This window comes from Xylona heveae, assembly GCF_001619985.1.
Source record: "Xylona heveae TC161 unplaced genomic scaffold L228scaffold_8, whole genome shotgun sequence".
Lineage (NCBI taxonomy): Eukaryota > Fungi > Ascomycota > Xylonomycetes > Xylonales > Xylonaceae > Xylona > Xylona heveae.
Genome location: NW_017264200.1, coordinates 611070 through 628008, shown reverse-complemented (window position 1 = coordinate 628008; position 16939 = coordinate 611070). Strand labels below are relative to the sequence as shown.

Sequence of the window (16939 nt, the reverse complement as noted above, 5' to 3'; positions counted from 1 at the left end):
CAAACAGCCAGCTGCCAGCGAGCCCTGAAATAAAAAATTTCCAAGGGCAGAGGAGATGCTAGCATTAAGTCAAAATTGGTCTCTTTGAAAGAGTGAGTCTGAGTGACTAATAAAAAAAAATTATAACATAGAAAAATTCTCTAACCTTGTTATACAATCGTATGTGACGTTGCACTTGGACATGGAACATCATCATTACAGTCAGGTATGAGGGAAACATTTGTTCGTAAATAGACTGATTGCCTTTGGTCAAAGCACAAGGGCTGCTAATGTGGTCTGATTCTCTGAAGTCGCCGAGTGTTTCCAATATGGTCGAGAGAACGTATTATTGGAAGAATATCCATGTTTTTGTAACAGAAGACCAATGGGTTGTCAGAGTCAGTAAAAGTCCTCTTTTACTCTCTTTGCCAGAGTTGGCAGCCAATGCCTTTCTGTAAACGAAAACGTCAGCTCTACCAACTGTCCAGGTTTGCTTCGAGTCTTCAGATGAAGTTCCAGCCAGGATATTACCCGGCGGTTTTAGACTCATACTGGAAATTTTTGTTGTTGCTTGTGATACGACCTTTGTGCTTCTTCCTTTCCGACTAGCTTTGCAGTCTTCCAGTCTTTCCGGGGTCTCATGCGAGAGCCTTTCAGTGCTCAATTGGTAGGATACTTGGATACCTGCGGTGGAATCTATCTACTAGGTGCTGAGTATTTGAAACATCCTCCTCCAGCTGCTATGAGCATGAGTCATGACCTGTCCACTGTAACGGATATAGTCACTCGTTGTATCCTTTCTTTGAGTTAAAAGTATATCTTTCATCTAATAAGTATTTAGATCAACTCATGCTTTGCAAGTTTCTAGATTTCTTGAATAGCTTTAACTGTAGTAGAACCAGGCCGACTTACATTCGGGCCAGATATGGCGATCGAGACTCTGTCGGAAACCAGCCATAGCTGTGACAGGAGTTTAGGACATGGTCCAACATCTTTCCTCTCAGATATTTTAAAATCGAGCAGCGCACAAGCCATTATCCAATCTGACACCCGGTGGCAGATCAGCGTCAGGGCATGTATCTGCTTGAGGGCTTGGATCTGCCGGTAGGCTGTGGCCAGGTAGCACCTGTTGGTTTGCCAGAACTCTACGGAATCCTCATCTCTGACTCTTTCTTTGCTTCTGTTCTGTTTATATCTGCCACCAAAGCACATTAATAGATAGCTATGGCTGTAGAAAAGTAACGATCGCTATTTCGTGTGGTCAATGCTTGCAAACGTTCCTTTCGTACTCTGCGCCGATGGTATCATTGCTCTCTGGTTGCCTTAGGGCAGTGTCGGATTCTAATCCTATCTATTGACGACTGAGGGGTGCACGGTGTGTAGTTGGGCGTGCCGTACGCCTGAATCCATAGTGATTCTGCCATGCGACCGTGTAGTAACCCTTTGTCCTGGTAACCACAGGCCGCACAGCACGGAGTGAAAGAGTGAAAGCATTCTGAAAGACAAAGTCGACAACAGCGGAAGACGACCCAGAAGGGTGACTCGGAGAACCAGGAAGAGGAGAGCGAGAAGAATGGCGAGAAGGACTCCCCGTGGCGGATCCAGCACCCGTTGCTGCCTCTCTAGCAGCCTAGCTTGTGCAATAAATTCCTCCATGTTGGGATTAACTCGCCAGTGGGGACGAGGCTCAGCATCAACCTGACATTCTGCGGTAGTGCCCCATGGGAGTCGCACAAAGCGCAACGAGCCATCAGTTGCCGCTGATTCTTCCAGCATTTAAAGTGGCATATCATGATTCTTGACACCTGCGGGAGAATTCTGTGGCATTTCACCTTTGTCAGAAGAAGGGCGAGGCGAGGGCAACTGAGGATCACCATCATTGCCTCCAGGATTGGAGGATAGGTATTGAAGAAATATCTTCTCCGAACACCAAACCAGGATGATTTTGACTGGCGACATAGAACACACCTTGTAGACATCTGCCGTCATTTTGTGTCCGGAGGACAAGAGAGAGGCAGAGAGACTGGAGCAGACCGAAGAGCAGAACGCAATTTTCCACGGCCATATCTAATCCGTTGAGGTATGACCGTATGCCATCTCTCTTCAAAAGCAACATCCGTTTACCTCGCATACATCTCTCAAGCCAATAATCTTTATAGGAGTAGACTGTAGTTGAAGCCGGGCACCACCCACAACATGGCCCAAAAGAAAGTATCCACCTCTCTACAGAAACGAATCAGCCACTGTTCAATAAATGAGGTTCATCCGGTCAAGCCCTCATATATGCAGGCGGTAGATGGTGCAGAGACGCCGTATGGCGGAGGTGGTAAAGATTTAAACCACAGGAATCTACTGCGTATGAGCAGATCAAAACTTGAACTTTTTTTTTTGCCCATTTGGTTCTCTTGAAATTCATCGTATCAACGATGTTACACCACGGTTGATTCTCGCCTTCTTCGTGACGAAATACGACTCGATCCAGCCCCGGTTTTCTGTTGCATTTGCCTCCGTTATAAACTCTGCCGTTGAAAAGTTGGGAACGACAATCGATTGTCGTTTCCAGTCGGAAATTTTTTGAAAATCGAAATTTGATCTCGTCGGAATAATCTTTGAGCATCAAATTGGAATATCAGTTTTTTGTTTGCTTGTGTAGAAACAATAGACAGCAGGGAACTGCTCTGTTATTTTCTAGCACCCGCTCTCGTTGTTTTCTCGGCCCTAGGCCTTCAACCAGCCCCGTATATTCAATGAATCCTCGCGGCTGCGAGACATATTTTCGAGATATTGGCCGCGGGTTTCTCCCTTTCTTTCCATTCTTCGACAGTTTGACTTGATAGATAGACTCAATTTCGTTGCTCTTGTATGGGAGATATATATCCAATGACAGCCTCAGATAATATCGAATTGAACCTGCCAGGGGCATGCTCTATCCAGAGAACGAGTACGGTGAAAAGCTGTAATGTTCCAAGTGAAGAAAAAACAAAGCCCCTCTTAGAATCGTAGCCAAGCTTGGAAAATCGTGAAGAAAGAGGTTCAAAACAGAGATGAATGGGTCATTTCCCCTACAAGTTTCGTTTTCTCGGCCTCTGAAATCTTTGCTTTGTCGTTCCTTTCTTGGCCAGTTGTTCTGTCTCCAGACTCCAGCTGAAGCAGGCTCTAGACCGAAGAATAACCATGGTAGCCGCCAACACTGAAAGGCAGGCCGCAGGATATCTCAGTAAAGGTTTGGTAGAAAGCAGCAGAAGTTTGGAACAGCATTTGCGCCACGAGGCAGGACAGTTATCCTCTGTCTTGTGCAGACTCTTCAACTGGAGAGGGATAAACCCCGCCAGAAGTTTTCGGCTTTTTTCGTCTTCAAGGGAAGCAAGTTCTGCGAGTCCGATAGAGATTCCGTTGTTGTGAAGATTGTTCAATTCAAATGTCTGCACGTGCAGAGCCAACAGGCATAATACGGTATACCGTCGAGGCTTTACTCCCATTTCGATTGGGTGACGACTCCATGGATGGCCATTCTCGTCGTCTCCGGCGATGTATTAACTCCAAATGAAAATCCACATCCACAGAATCTCTCAGCAAGAGTTCCTGAACGAGTGTCACTCAGCTCTCCATACCTGATTTCTGCAATCCAGAAACATTATGAATTTCCATCCTCTGCGGAAACTCTAGTCGGTAGGCATAGGGGGTGATAATCCCCGTAATTTTGGCCCCTCCTGGGTTCTTCCAATTCAGCTTCTTCAAAGGTCTTTTTGTCTGAATGTCTCAAGCGTCTAAGCTTCAGGGTCTTCCCTTCCTTTACTAAACCCGTCACATATTTTCAACTCGACTTCTCTCGACAGACCCCAGTAGCATTTATTCCACTGCCAATGTATATATAACCCCAAACTTGAAAAGAAAGGTGTGAGTGGTATTTGCATGCTCAGGGTTTTGCACAAATATATAGCCGCCAAGCTATAAGAATACTCGAGATTGCTCATAGGGGCTCTAGAGTCTGGACATGTGTCTTAGAAACTGCTTCGACGAGGAAGAGAGAATCATCTAGGATTCTAGAGCGCGAGCGGAAAAGGGAGTTTTATATACTTGATGATATCGAGGTGAATGTGAAAAGGAATAGCAGAATTGGTTCGAAATGGAAGGGAATGTTCTAGGCATCTCCTAGGCAGCCAGGCAGCCAAGTACGAGTTTGATAGGCAACAAACCAGAACGTCTCGTGATTCTTGTGAATTGCAAAGGCATGAGAATTTAGTGATTCAGTGGCAAGCATGAAGATAGGAGAGTTTGCAGAGTGATTGTTTCGCTTCTCTGGATTTATGCTTCGTTTGGTGGAAAATCGCAAGTGCCGCCGTAGGAGATTGAGGGAGAAGGACGTGAATCCCAAAGGCTAATGAATTTGGCAAGGGGTTTCCTTCCTGGGGGACGCGAAGATAGGGCTTGCACAAAAGAGAAATTTAACAGTTTGTATTTGCTGTCGTTAAATACAGGCATTTATTTTTCGTCAATTGTAGGCACTGATTTAAATACAAGAAGAAGCCATGGAATCTCAATGCCAAGCCCAAATTACTTGAAAAGATATGCTGCCAAAGGCGAGATGTCAATGACATTTATTGGTACAAATTGCCAAGCTATATGCATGCAAATATTTGAAAGATGATAAGAATAGGAAGCGCGCTAGCGATGCTGCAACATGAAATCTATACGTCAAGTTCGTAGCGGGCATTAAGAATAAGAATAAGAATAAGAGTATATGAACAAGAAGGTTTAATGCATCACCACGTATCTGGGCCAAAGTGCTCGCCTGGCGGGACAGTCCGGTACGCACAGGCCTGCCAATCGCATCCCTATCGACACAGTTATTAGTGATGCCGAAATGGAAAATGGGCGTCAATACCAACCTGTTTGTAAATCTCTGTTCCCCACCATTTGAAACCTTCCATGATTCCGGTATAAGCAAAGCCAAAGAAGACTACAACAACGCCAAATGCGAGGCCAGAGTCCAATGCGGCAGACAGAGTCATGGTGTATTTGCTCCACCACGCCGGGGCGCGCCGACGAATGAGATGGTTGAAGATGTAGCACGTGAGCGTCCACACAGAAAAGTTGAGTCCAGTCTGGAAAACAATGAATTAGCATGGGAACGGCAAGTCATCAATAAACTAGATGGAGGTAAACTGACCGCTGGCGGAATCCAGCTCAAACTGCCAAACAGCACTGGCAAATTCACTCTTCTCCACAAGCTCCGCCGGTTTTTCCTGCCAAGAAGCCAAACGCCAAGTGGCGCGATAGCCCCGAACAAGAATGCCCAGACTAGGGGCCGGTACATTCCTCCAGGACCAAAGAAGCGTCGTGGACCTACGACGCCCCATAAAATGCTACCATTGAAGTGTACACGTGCAATAGGACAGGTGAACCCGTTGATGGCTTCAGGTGTGCAAATGTGTGGAATATTGCGGAAGGCCCAGTTCAGAACGCCGATCTGCGTCAGGCTCGAGACGATAGTCGCAGCCATCTGAACCCAGAACAAAATCCTCGGCGGTATTTTCATATAGTGGCCCAGCTTCAAGTCAGAGGAGAATTTGAGACCCTGCATTGAGGTGATCTAAATTGTTGAGAATATTAGCCAGTGATTATATCAATCGATGAGTGAGACACCTACGTAACCATAAGTGACAAATACCATATTTGCCACAGGTCGGCCAGGGAAAACAACGCCACAAATGAGTTGGCAGATAAGGTAAAGACTGCTTTGTTGATTTGTAATGGCCATGACGATTCCAATAGGAATGAAAAAGATTGCGCCGATACCCAGGGCCATCAACAAGCCATACCAGGGCAGATGAATGGGGTAACTAAAGGAGTATTAGCAAGACTCGTTCTGGAGAACGCTTCATCCGAGCGAATTGCTTACTATTCGACGACAAATATCCCAATCGCTGTCATCGTCACAAACGTAATCAAGTACCAACTAATTGGCGCATCTTTGTATCGTCGCATGAGCCGGCAGTGTACATCCTCGCCACTCATCAATGTATCGAGGCCTGGGTCAGACGCGTTTCCACTGCTCAGTGACCGCCGGAGCTGATTTTTGTCAGGATCGGGACGCGCGGTGGGATCCACGGGCTGATATTCGGCCTTATTATCTACCCTGTTCTCTTGCAGCGACCGTTTCCATTGTCGCCAAATATCCTTACTGTGCCAGCAGATGGTATGGGTGATGAGAGCTGTCAGAGCTGCAAACTGGAGTGCGTAACTAAGGACATAGGTGATGGGAAGGAAAACCCGGCTGTACCGGTGATATGCCTCGTTGTCAAACACAAAATCCTTGGTTAAGATTCTGCTGACGTCGTATGGTTTTCCAGTGTTGTCGAACACAACCGACGACAGGATGGGCATATATGACGAGAACATGACATTGGTATAGTCTCAAAGACAATTAGTCTATAATTCCAGGTATGGTGACAGATACGATTATGGTCTTACAAAAAATAGGAGCCATGATATACATGACAATTACCAGACCCCCAACAACGTTGAGGGCAGCCCAGAAAGGCGTAAGCAACGGGGAGCCAATATATGCAATCTGCGACCAATCAAACGTGATAGGAAACAGGCCTAAACCAGATGCCACGCCAAACTGCAAATAGTTAGTATTCCTAGGAGAATCATTGGTCATTACCAAAGGAGGGTCTTACAAGATTGGCAATGACAGGACTTTTCGGAGCAAACCACGTGATAACGTTGAAATAACTCAGCGCCGGCATCAACAAACCGGGTAAAAAGTAAAAGGCGAAACTAGCACCCCAGATGATCATGAAGAACTTCCAACGTGATATACGCCAGCCATTCGCTATCCGATTCTCCTCTTTATGCAATGTTCTAAACATGGAAGTGGACATAAGGGTGCCCGGCCAGATCATACCACCAGGACGAACGAGGTAATGCCGGGTAAGTCCAGCGAATGTGTAACCTAGAATCTGTGTCGACAGCGTCAGAAGTAACTGATAGACGATGCCAAGATCTTGATTGTAGAATTTTGTTTGCTCGACAATGACCTATGCTGAAAATTAGTGGCGGGACTCAAATGCGAGATATTTCCAACCGGGACCTCCTACGTCAGTTGCAAAGGCAAAACCAAAAGAAACGTTGCTGCTAATGTAAACACAACTGTGTTCCTTTTCGTTCCATCGCCCCTGAGCGAGCCACAGTCTCAGCGATCGTTTCCAACTCCTTCGACTACTCGTCACCGGTCTGCTAGTTTCGTGTGCAGGTCCTGGACTTGCTTCACCAGTAGGCACTCTGGATAGAGGAGCAGCCGTGTCTGAGGGTTGACGCAGATCATGCGGGACCCACTCCGAATGAGCGGATGGGCTTCGTCCTTGCAAGACGCCATCGACGAAATATTCTTCGGGATCGTCTGATCGCTTGAGAAGCTGATCCCAAAGAAGGCCAAGAGGATGGACAAGCAAAAGAGCAATAACAGGAGTAATGCTAACGCTGGGGTATCGCAATGAGAAGAAAAGATTTGTTGAAGAGCCGAGCAATGCAAACATCATAGAAAGAATCCACATGCGAGGGGCTAAAAGTTGCGCAAAAGGTATTAGTGTGCGCTCGAGGATCAGTCTGGTGACTTGAACTTACTGCTAATAGAAAGTGTAATATTATCTACTGCGGAAACCGAAGCCCGAACCTGCGGGTACCTGAGGTTGCGAATCAGTCACACATCATATAGAGAGGCAAAGTTGCCAATGAAACCCTAGCACTTACGGAGAATTGTCAGGAGGGTTCTCAGCATCATCCTGTTCGGAGCCGTCATCCTCCATATCAATCACTTCTTCATCGCTCGTTTCGGAGCTTGTCACGTCACCGGTCGACGATGAAGGGCGATCATCGAATGAAGTGTCGAATGCCTCAACGCTTGGCACACCTGCACCGGCGGCGAATCTCGACTCCAAGCCGGACTCATGAATTCCTTCCAATGCATCACTGTGCGTATCGGCCAAGGCCTGAAGCTCAGCCCTCGAGATGGACGCTCGCCGTTTCCGTTGTTGACGTCGTTGGCGGGAAGATGACTGCCCTGAAGCTCGACCAGTGGACCCGGTCCAGGATCTTGAATCGATCCGTTGTAATCTCGACGATGCTTGGCTTACAGGTTCGCTTCCACGTCTCGAGATATCGCTCTGGTCTTTCCCTCGTCTACCCCTGGAAGGGCGTCCATCGTCATGATTCGATTGCCCCGCATCGAGAGGATCCTCATGGATGGGCAGCGCACCGTACGAACCCGTTCCTTGAGCCGGAGAGGAACGGAGCAGTAAGGGCGTCTGGGACATGAGGCTGGAAAGCCGCCGAAAGAAGCGCCCAAGCTTGCTTGTCGCGTAAGCTTGAGCGTCGTCGACGTTGGCTGTATAGTCGTCTTCAATTACGTCGAAGTGTCCAGAAGGACGGCGACGAACAGCGGCGGCAGACGAACCGAGGACGTCAGTGTCACGACCATGCCCTGGATCGAAATCGTCGGATAGAGAACGGGGGGATTCTATGGATGTTGCCGGTGAAGGCGCTGTAGGTGGTGAGCCACTTCGCTGAGCTAAAGACGACATGTAAATGTTGGCGGAGCTGTAGCTCGAGAGACCACGATATGAAATACGAACATTGACGTAGACACAGCAAAGGTGTAAGTTAGTCTGTTTGATGAGTGACCAGGCACAAATCAAAATATGGAACAGGTGAAAGGGTCGCGTGAAAGAGGATGGAAGTAAGGGATTAACGTTCTGGAAAGAAAAATGTGTAGGAATGGGAGCTGAGGAAAGGCTCTGGGCAAAGCAGGGGAGGAATTGGGGGGGGATTCAGCTTTCTGATATAACGACGATAGGCCAGGCAGAAGGGGGGAAAGGTCGAGAGGTCATCAAATTGGCTAGATCGGCAGATTATCAGATGACTCCGACAAGCATATTATCTAATCAGATGCACACTTATATACAATAGGTTTAGCTTCCAAATTGCAAGGTTCGGGCACCGGGAAGGCTAGTCCAAAAGAAGAAAAGGTGTCAGCTCGATGCCGAAATCGGGGTGGAGAAACTCTCGCAGTGAGGGGCCAAGATTGCACAAGGTGAGGGGATTCATAAAAGAATACGGGAAGAGGTGTGAAGCGGTGAGTGACACAGGCGTATAAAGAGTAGCAGATGACGCGGATGGTAAAACAAACGGAATGTAGGTTGCCACTGCTCGACGTGCCATGAACTATTGGAAGTGCAACCACTCGTCCCGTAGCCATTGCGGTGTGTCCATCTGATAAGTTTAAAGGAATGTGTTGTAGTACAGTATTACTGCAGGAAGCAGTGTTCATTTGACGACCAGAAAAGGAGATGAGCCGTCCCTGGCAACAAATCGGATCAGATATGAGCAAGGCTGATTGTACACGAAAAGGGTGGGTCGCACGCACAGAGGTGATATTTGACAGCGATATAGCAGATGAAAAGATATTCACTTTGTATTACCATTGGCTGGAGAGAGCTCGCAATGCAGATCAGACTCCACGGGACGATAAAAGCAATAATTTCGATACAATAGCATCTTTCTCTGTCCAAGTTTGACATGTTTGTCTAGAATTGCACGTGCAAGGATGCAGACAAACATTGGCAGTGTTTGCCCTCCCGTCAAGCTCGCTGATTGGCTCAAGCTCCGGGCGGTGAATAGAAAGCACTGATCTCATATGGCATTGAATCAACAACGCTCACCAATTTCCTTTATATCTTCTCTTCTTCACCAATCGGACAACTCAATTGATTTAAATCTCTTCTCTCCTCATCTTTGAACCTTCAACCTTAATCATCTTACCATTCTGTCATCTCAAGCTTAAAAGTAAAATGTCGGCTCCTAATCTCCAAGAGATTCATGACACCCTCATCGAGGTGGCCCAAAAGGCCGGGGACATGATCCTCAACGCCCGTCCCTCGTTCCAGAGTGCCGGAAACAAGAAGAACTGTGAGAAATACTTTTATATCTAGCTCTCTGTTATCCTCGCCGGCTCCGCTAACAATTTTCGACCCTCTAGCTGTCGATCTTGTCACTGAGACTGACCAGGCCGTCGAGAAGATGGTTTCTACCACTCTCCGCGAGAAGTATCCCGACTACAGGTAAACCCGCAACACTCCAGCAGCCTTCAATTTATGCCTATCTCACTAACTCGTGTTCAACTATAGCTTCCTTGGCGAGGAGACCTACAAGCCTGGCATGACCCTTGGCTCTGGGCCGACCTTCATCTGCGACCCCATTGACGGAACCACCAACTTCGTGCACGGTCACCCGTACGTCTCCATCTCGCTGGGATTTACTATTGACAAGCGTCCCGTGGTCGGAGTTGTTTACAACCCCTTCCGCAAAGATTTGTTCACTGCTATTGAAGGCAAGGGAGCGTTCCTAAACCGCACTACTCGTCTTCCATACAAGCAGGAGCCTGAGCCGCTTGAGGGTCTGAACAATGCACTCGTGGCTGTTGAATGGGGAAGCGACCGCCACGGAAACAATTATGACATCAAGTGGAACACGTACCGTAAGCTGGCGGCCAACAAGGATAATGGCGGAAGCATGGTGCACAGCCTGCGCTCGCTCGGCAGTGCCGCCTTGAACCTCTGCCACGTGGCTACGGGCACTTTTGACGCGTACTGGGAGGCTGGATGCTGGGCCTGGGATGTCGCTGCCGGGTGGGTCATTCTCAAAGAAGCTGGCGGTTTGATTGCCAGTGCTAACCCCGGCGAATGGACTCCTGCTGTCGATGGACGCAAGTACTTTGCCGTCCGGGGCGCTCCGTCCGGCCAGAAGGAGCTCGTTGAAGAACTCTGGGCCCAGGTCGACGGCAAGTTTGACTATTCTGCCTAAGCGCCCGAGGTACTTTACACTATTAAGCTTGTTTCCATTTCACGATGACTGATATGACGAACCATTTTACGAAATTCATGCCACCGTCCCAAACAGGCCACCAAGGTTTATCTTAGGATATGATGAGACGTGAGTCCATCTGCAAAACCCGACATTAGCATTCACTCTGTTTATTTTCACAAGCACGTTCATCTAAAAAAAAAAGATCCTGAAGATAGGATGATAACATAGAATAATCTCTACTAGACTATTCAATTTTATTTTCATAACCGCATCAGTAGCTCATTGCTTTGTGTATGTGAATCTAAAGACGAAATTCAAGAGAGAAAAAACAAAAGGTCTTTCAAAGCGATCAATAGTCTAATGAACGGAAATGTACAAAAGCCCAAGGCTCGCTCGCCCACTGGTTTGAATGTATTTAGTACAGTACTAGACAGTACAGCGCATTGTATGCTAGGTAGTATATAAGGTATCTCCAATATATGAATGAGAAACTGACAATAAACATATACAGAAGGAACGAAGTCGTTTTCCAAAGTATAGCACAAGTGTAAATTGAACATGCATAGAATGAGAACAAAATGAGCATATTCGGGAAGGCCCAAGCTGTTCAAATGGTGGGAAAATGAAATTTACAGATGAAGATCACCAAGTGAAGGCCAATTCGAGGCGATTTGACCGCAGTGGTCAACTGCAAAGAGTGACGCGTCTGTCGGAGGATCAATTGCGGCAAATTGCCGAAGCGGTTTGACAAAGCTGCCAGCCGGGAGCAATCAGGTCGCAGTAGGTGTATCGTCAGCGGAGTTTTGATCGCCGACAGTTTCGTTTTCTCTCTGCTTTTCTTTCTCCGCAGCCTTTGCCGCTGCTACCCCAGCATCGTCCTCATCGACGCGGGAAGCGAGCCGGGCAGGGACAGTCTCCTCGCCTGTGGAAGGGTCCTTCTCTGTTTCGTCATCCATTTCCTTTGCCGCTTCGTTAGGCGGTCCCGAAGTAGATGGGGATCGAGGCTCCGGGCTAAACGCATGAGGGACCTTTTCTGACAGATTGACCGCGATGAAGCTCTTCGGTAACTTGACAGTATGGAATTTAGCGCGAAGAGTCTCAATGACCTTCTTCCAGTCGATATGAGGAGTGAGACTGCGACGTGGAGCAGCCTTGATGCAGTGCTTCGAATCCAGCTGCACGTCCATTGGATCATAAGTGTGACAGCCGGGAGAGATGGTGATGCGAATACTATAGCTAAAGGTGGGTTCAGAGGGTGTGTTTCCGTTGCTGGCATCGCTGTTTTCGCTTGACGGGTTCCTATTCTCGGATTCGTATAGCTCAAAACAGATCTGAGAGAGATAGTCAAGTTCAGGAATGGCGTTGCGCGCAATCTTCGTCTGGATACCGCCTTCGAGGATACAGTTGAGTAGCGTGTATATATGGGATTCTTTAGTGAAGTAGACGAATGATTTGGCGCCTTCAGAAGCTTGTACTTCTTCAAGATCGGTAACAATTTCTTGAAGAAGTGGCAGGGATGTGAGGAGGCCAATCTCAAGCTTCTCGCTATCAGAGATGCCGTATTCCTGGGGTCCGACAAAGTCAAAAAGGACCTTGGCAAGCTTGTAGAGTTCGCGAAGCCTAGTCAAACGAGCATCGAGCTTGGCTTTCTTCTGCTGGTTTCCACCGGTGTAGAGATTGAAATAGGACTCCTTTGCCTCCTCAGATGTTGCCAGTGTGGCTCGAGGTGAGCTAGGCTGCAGCACGGATCTGCGCCGGAGGCCGATACGGTGCGCGAGATTACCCTTTTCAGGAGCATTGTCACTGTTCGTAGCGGTCGTGTTTGTCGTGTTTGTCGTGTTCGTGGTGATGGTGGCGGTGCTAGAGTTGGGGTCGATCCTCGCAGCGGCGTCAGGTCCAAGCTTAGCATCATCCGTTTTCTCGTCGGTTATGATCGCGCTTGCATTGGAGATTGCATCGTCTTCGAGAACTCCGTCGCTAGGAGTAAAGACCCACTCCAAGAACTGGCGGTTATGAAGTGCATCAAACTTCATTGTATCGTACAATTCAGATATCTTGCTGGGGTCAACCTTCTCAGAATCGCAGAACTCGGCGAAGAGCTTTTCCCATCGTTCCTTGAACAATTCCGCATCCTCACCGCAGCACCACCGAGCCTGAATCTGGGACACAGCCTGAGCCTGAGCCAAGGCTCCTGGAGAAGTTGGGCTGTGATCAGGTTGCTCGTGTCCATTTTCCTGGGCAGCTAGTGATGAAGCAGCACTGCCAGACATGTGAGTAAAGTTGTAGCGCATAACTCTACGATGAAACTTCATGAGATCGACAACTTTAGATAAGACAATAGAAGGCTCAGGCATATTCTCCTTGGGCCAGGCAAATTGGGGTGGTGCCTGGTTGCCCTCACGCAGGAGAGTCTTAAGCTTCTTCTTGACTTTATCCATCTCATCCTTGGCAGCGTTTGAATCGTCCAAAAGGTCTTTTCTAACGGAAATGTAATCTTCGGGCAGATCTTTCTCATCAAGAAATGCAGTCGCCCAGATGTGAGCTGTAATATGTCAGCACGCAGCTTAAAGATAAGAGGATTAAGACAGCTTACCACTTGCACGGACTCGGCGCTCAGAGCTGGTGAAGACAGAGACATCATCAAGAGCTTCTCTATTCATTAACAAGAGATCATTACGCATATTTTCTCCCAAATCCTGCGCTTGATAGCGAGCCGAGTGTGTAGGTTCGCCACCCCACTTGATGATTAGCTGAAGCTTGTCCAAAACCAGATTATTTTCCGCAGCAGATATGCGAGATAAGGTGACATCGGAGACTGAGTCGCTTCTCGACTGCATCCGTACCGGTCCATTGGGCGGCTGGTCAGAATGTTTCGCATCGGGGGTGCGTTCGGCAGCGCTCTGCTTCAATTTCTCCTTCGGCGAAGCGTCGGAATGCCCATCCTGAGACGTGGTTTCCTGCTTTCTCTTCCGAAACATGGGTTTAATCTGGACTTTTGTACCAGTCCAACTACCCTTGCGAATGAGTGACGTTCGAAGCAGTTTCAGCTTATCAGGGTCTTCGACTCCTTCTTTCAGAGCCACCTGTACTGCATTCAAAACGCTACCCAAAGCGGCCTCGCCAACGAGCAATACTTCCTCTGTATGACCCTTGAGAAGGTCAACAAAAGGCTTGGTATGGAAGGTAAATTTGAACTTCTGTTTCGGCGTTCTGTCGGCATGTCGGATAACTGTAACCATACCCTTAAGCTTCCAAGAATGCTTGGGCGCGGGAGGCGGAACAGGCGATTTTTGCTCCGCCGTGGACGCTGGCCGAGCAGGACTGCCAGTGGAGGGCGGAACAACGGGAGGGGGTAGAGGGTCGGTCATTGTGGTCGGAACTGACGACGATGGAGATGTATCCATATGATAGTTCCTATCCAAAGTCGGTGGAGAGGTAATTGGCACGGTCATCGCAGGATTATCAGGAGAGGCGTTTCCCTGCGCGCGTGTGTTCTGATGTGTCCCGTGATGTCCACTATGGTGACTTCCATGCCCGTGATGATGGTGGGCATGGACCCCAATCCTAGACATGCTTGGCGACCTGAAAATTGTTTTGAGTGCGGATCGATGAGAATGAGGCTGCTGCTTCTTCGCGGGCTGCCCGCTAGAATTATCTAAAACTTTTTCTGCAGGAGCAGCTGAATCGGTCCTTCCTTCTAGCCTTGCCTTCTCGGCCAGGAACATTTGTCTCAGAATGCTCGCGCACTTGTCATAGTACTCATTATTATCTTTGACAAAGCTCCATCCGTTGACGTCAATGACGTAGCTTTTAGTACCGACACGTAAGAGATCGAAACCGCAGATCCGCTGGCCAAAGGCGACTGAGATTCTAGCAGCCATCGCAGCCTCCTCCTTGGAGAGAGCCGTGATGTATCTGATTTCTTTTCCATGAGTATTTCGCCGGACCAAGCCATCCACGACAGGGGACTTTCGTGTTTCAGCATGGCAGAAGTCCGGTCCTACCGTGTAAGCTTTGACGTCTTCGGCATTATCAACGCGTAAGAACTGCTCGTAAATATAGCTTCCCCCTTGCTCCGTGATTGCCCTTGGAATCGACAGATTCTCATCAAACTCAGAGCTCTTGTTGCCAACTTTGCGGAAGAGTCTTCTTCCACCACCACCCGAGCTCTTGGGAAAGTAGATGTGAATGTTGTGATCTTCACCGCTCACTGGCTTCTCCACGAAAGGTTTCGTCAGTAGAGTGCCATTCACACTCAGCGTATCACCATCATCCAAAAGCTCAACGTTTTCGGGAGCTGGAGTGCCGCCTCCCGTACCATCTTCGGGTCCCTCAAGTTTGACGCCAGTTATCTCGAGCACGTGCTTGGCAAGTTGGGGCGATGACAATATCGGGCCGCCGTCGCGATTAACCTCGACTCTCTTTGGTGTAGGGACATTGATCTGATCGAGAATACGGAGACAGATGCGGCGATCCCAGAGGACCTTTTGCATGGGAAGGTCATTAACGCAAAAGGGCTTACGGAGTTCCGCATAGGCGAGCGCCTTGTCCAACGGAAATCCGTCAGAGAAGAAAGAGATAAGGAAGTCGCAGATAGGCCAATTTTCCACATCTTCATCGAGGATGACCTTATCACCAAAGACAACAACCTCAAATTCTTTCTTCGCGATGAGCCGGTTTAAGATATTCCTACTCGGCTTGCTTCGAGCCTTTACATCGAGAGCGCAGATACCGATTATTCCCTGAGGAGCCTTTTGATCTAAAACGATGGACCAGTCAGCTACTTTATCGAAAACGATTCTTCATAATCTTACCCTCTTGCTCCTTGCTTTCCTTAAGAGCGCGCAGTCCTCTATCGCTGCTAGGACTGCTTGCCGCAGTACCATGACTGAGCCTTCGGGGTTGACGGCTTCTTGAACGGCCGGGCGGGGGCTGTGGTCGCCCGGAAGGTGTAGCCGCAGTCGAATGACCTTGCTGGGAGAAAAGAGAGTGTTCAATGGGAGTTAACTGATGCGGACTGTAAGGTCCAGGGCTTGCATGTTGGGCAGAGGATGTCGTAACCGAGACCGGATCTACGGCTGTCGTTGGATGATTCAAATGGCCCTCGCTTTGACCTAGCAGTGTGTTAATGTCTTCTTCTACTACAGAGGAGCATCAAAACCCTCTTCTCTTGCGATTACAATGAGGTTCCCTACCATCGTGAACAGAGCCAGCATTGGAGCTATCACCACTTGGGGCTGAAGCTTGCATCGCCGAGTTTAGAGAATATAGTGAGGAAACCGACATGCGTTTTGATTCAAGATCGGTACTTGTTTGCGCAGATCTCCCTGTCTGTGGGCCCCCCAAGTCGGAGACAGTAACACTGGAGGAAGATCCTGTTCCATGAGTACGGTCTAAGCCAAAGGATGCCTCCGATCCATCAGCCCAGCTGCTGCTGAGTGACTGGGCGCGGCCAGTGTGAGTGTCCATATTTGGTGTATGTGCTTCGTTTTCGAAACCTTTGAAAAAGGATTTGCTGAATGATGATCGTTTGTTTGCGATTGGTTTTGTCGCCGGAGGGGGCATAGAAATGCTTGCTCTCTCGATATTGCTGTCAGCTATACCGGCCTGTGATTGTCGACCTTTTCGGTTCGGGGCCGATGCATTAGCTGAGGCGGAGAGACTGAGAGATGGCGGGCCAGGCCTGTCCCGATGTGGATGTGATTCCGTATCCTTGGTGTCGGCGGCAGGGCTGGAGCCTTCGTTTGAGGTAGGATAGTTCACGTTGTGAGAGTGATCGGCCTCATTCGGCCCGCTGCCTTCGACTGAAGCCATGGCCCACCGGGGCTTGGCAGATTTAAGAACGACTAACGGCTCGAAAAAGCACCCACGTGTTCTACCCAAAATTCAATTGCGACTTACAAGCCCAGATTATTGCATATAGAAGATTTTAGAAGAATTGTAGGGCTGCGAATTGCGGGATAGAAAAATTTCCCGTCACCAATAATGGCAGTAACGTAAGAGATTCTGATAAGTAGTTTTGCTGCGATATGACGGAGTTTTTGGCGGGGACTCAGTATCATTGGAACTATAGCCGAGAGACCCTCGTGTA

At 48.4% G+C, this 16939-nt stretch overlaps 3 protein-coding genes across 3 annotated transcripts; 1 reads left to right on the top strand and 2 right to left on the bottom strand.

The window, feature by feature from the left end:
- Nucleotides 1-4440: 4440 nt before the first annotated feature.
- On the bottom strand, nucleotides 4441-8707 carry L228DRAFT_248962 (OPT family small oligopeptide transporter). The gene is made up of 11 exons (XM_018332981.1): nucleotides 8619-8707; nucleotides 7738-8527; nucleotides 7612-7670; nucleotides 7086-7549; nucleotides 6666-7025; nucleotides 6454-6607; nucleotides 5882-6395; nucleotides 5630-5822; nucleotides 5150-5572; nucleotides 4869-5084; nucleotides 4441-4814 (listed from the first exon to the last, which is right to left on the bottom strand). Exons 2-11 carry the CDS (start codon nucleotides 8298-8300, stop codon nucleotides 4743-4745), a joined length of 3018 nt encoding a protein of 1005 aa, XP_018186741.1. The 5' UTR covers nucleotides 8301-8527; nucleotides 8619-8707; the 3' UTR covers nucleotides 4441-4742.
- Nucleotides 8708-9706: 999 nt separating this feature from the next.
- L228DRAFT_256442 (inositol monophosphatase) lies at nucleotides 9707-11120 on the top strand. The gene is made up of 3 exons (XM_018333922.1): nucleotides 9707-9951; nucleotides 10022-10103; nucleotides 10170-11120. Exons 1-3 carry the CDS (start codon nucleotides 9834-9836, stop codon nucleotides 10843-10845), a joined length of 876 nt encoding a protein of 291 aa, XP_018186740.1. The 5' UTR covers nucleotides 9707-9833; the 3' UTR covers nucleotides 10846-11120.
- Nucleotides 11121-11437: 317 nt separating this feature from the next.
- Nucleotides 11438-16824, bottom strand: L228DRAFT_262231 (hypothetical protein). The gene is made up of 4 exons (XM_018334397.1): nucleotides 16044-16824; nucleotides 15663-15962; nucleotides 13442-15607; nucleotides 11438-13390 (listed from the first exon to the last, which is right to left on the bottom strand). The coding sequence occupies exons 1-4, from the start codon at nucleotides 16660-16662 to the stop codon at nucleotides 11619-11621; spliced, it is 4857 nt and encodes a 1618-aa protein (XP_018186739.1). The 5' UTR covers nucleotides 16663-16824; the 3' UTR covers nucleotides 11438-11618.
- Between the last annotated feature and the right edge of the window lie 115 nt (nucleotides 16825-16939).

Excerpts from the sequence above, each read along its gene's own strand:
- L228DRAFT_248962 (XM_018332981.1), bottom strand. The coding sequence starts at position 8,300 with ATGTCCCAGACGCCCTTACTGCTCCGTTCCTCTCCGGCTCAAGGAACG. Across the intron at positions 7,550-7,611 it reads TATTACACTTTCTATTAGCA|CCCCTCGCATGTGGATTCTT; the intron begins GTAAGTTCAAGT and ends CGCAACTTTTAG. Across the intron at positions 7,026-7,085 it reads GTTTTGCCTTTGCAACTGAC|GTCATTGTCGAGCAAACAAA; the intron begins GTAGGAGGTCCC and ends TTTTCAGCATAG.
- L228DRAFT_256442 (XM_018333922.1), top strand. The coding sequence starts at position 9,834 with ATGTCGGCTCCTAATCTCCAAGAGATTCATGACACCCTCATCGAGGTG. Across the intron at positions 9,952-10,021 it reads TGCCGGAAACAAGAAGAACT|CTGTCGATCTTGTCACTGAG; the intron begins GTGAGAAATACT and ends TCGACCCTCTAG. Across the intron at positions 10,104-10,169 it reads GAGAAGTATCCCGACTACAG|CTTCCTTGGCGAGGAGACCT; the intron begins GTAAACCCGCAA and ends GTTCAACTATAG.
- L228DRAFT_262231 (XM_018334397.1), bottom strand. The coding sequence starts at position 16,662 with ATGGCTTCAGTCGAAGGCAGCGGGCCGAATGAGGCCGATCACTCTCAC. Across the intron at positions 15,608-15,662 it reads GGAAAGCAAGGAGCAAGAGG|ATCAAAAGGCTCCTCAGGGA; the intron begins GTAAGATTATGA and ends CCATCGTTTTAG. Across the intron at positions 13,391-13,441 it reads GCGCCGAGTCCGTGCAAGTG|CTCACATCTGGGCGACTGCA; the intron begins GTAAGCTGTCTT and ends GACATATTACAG.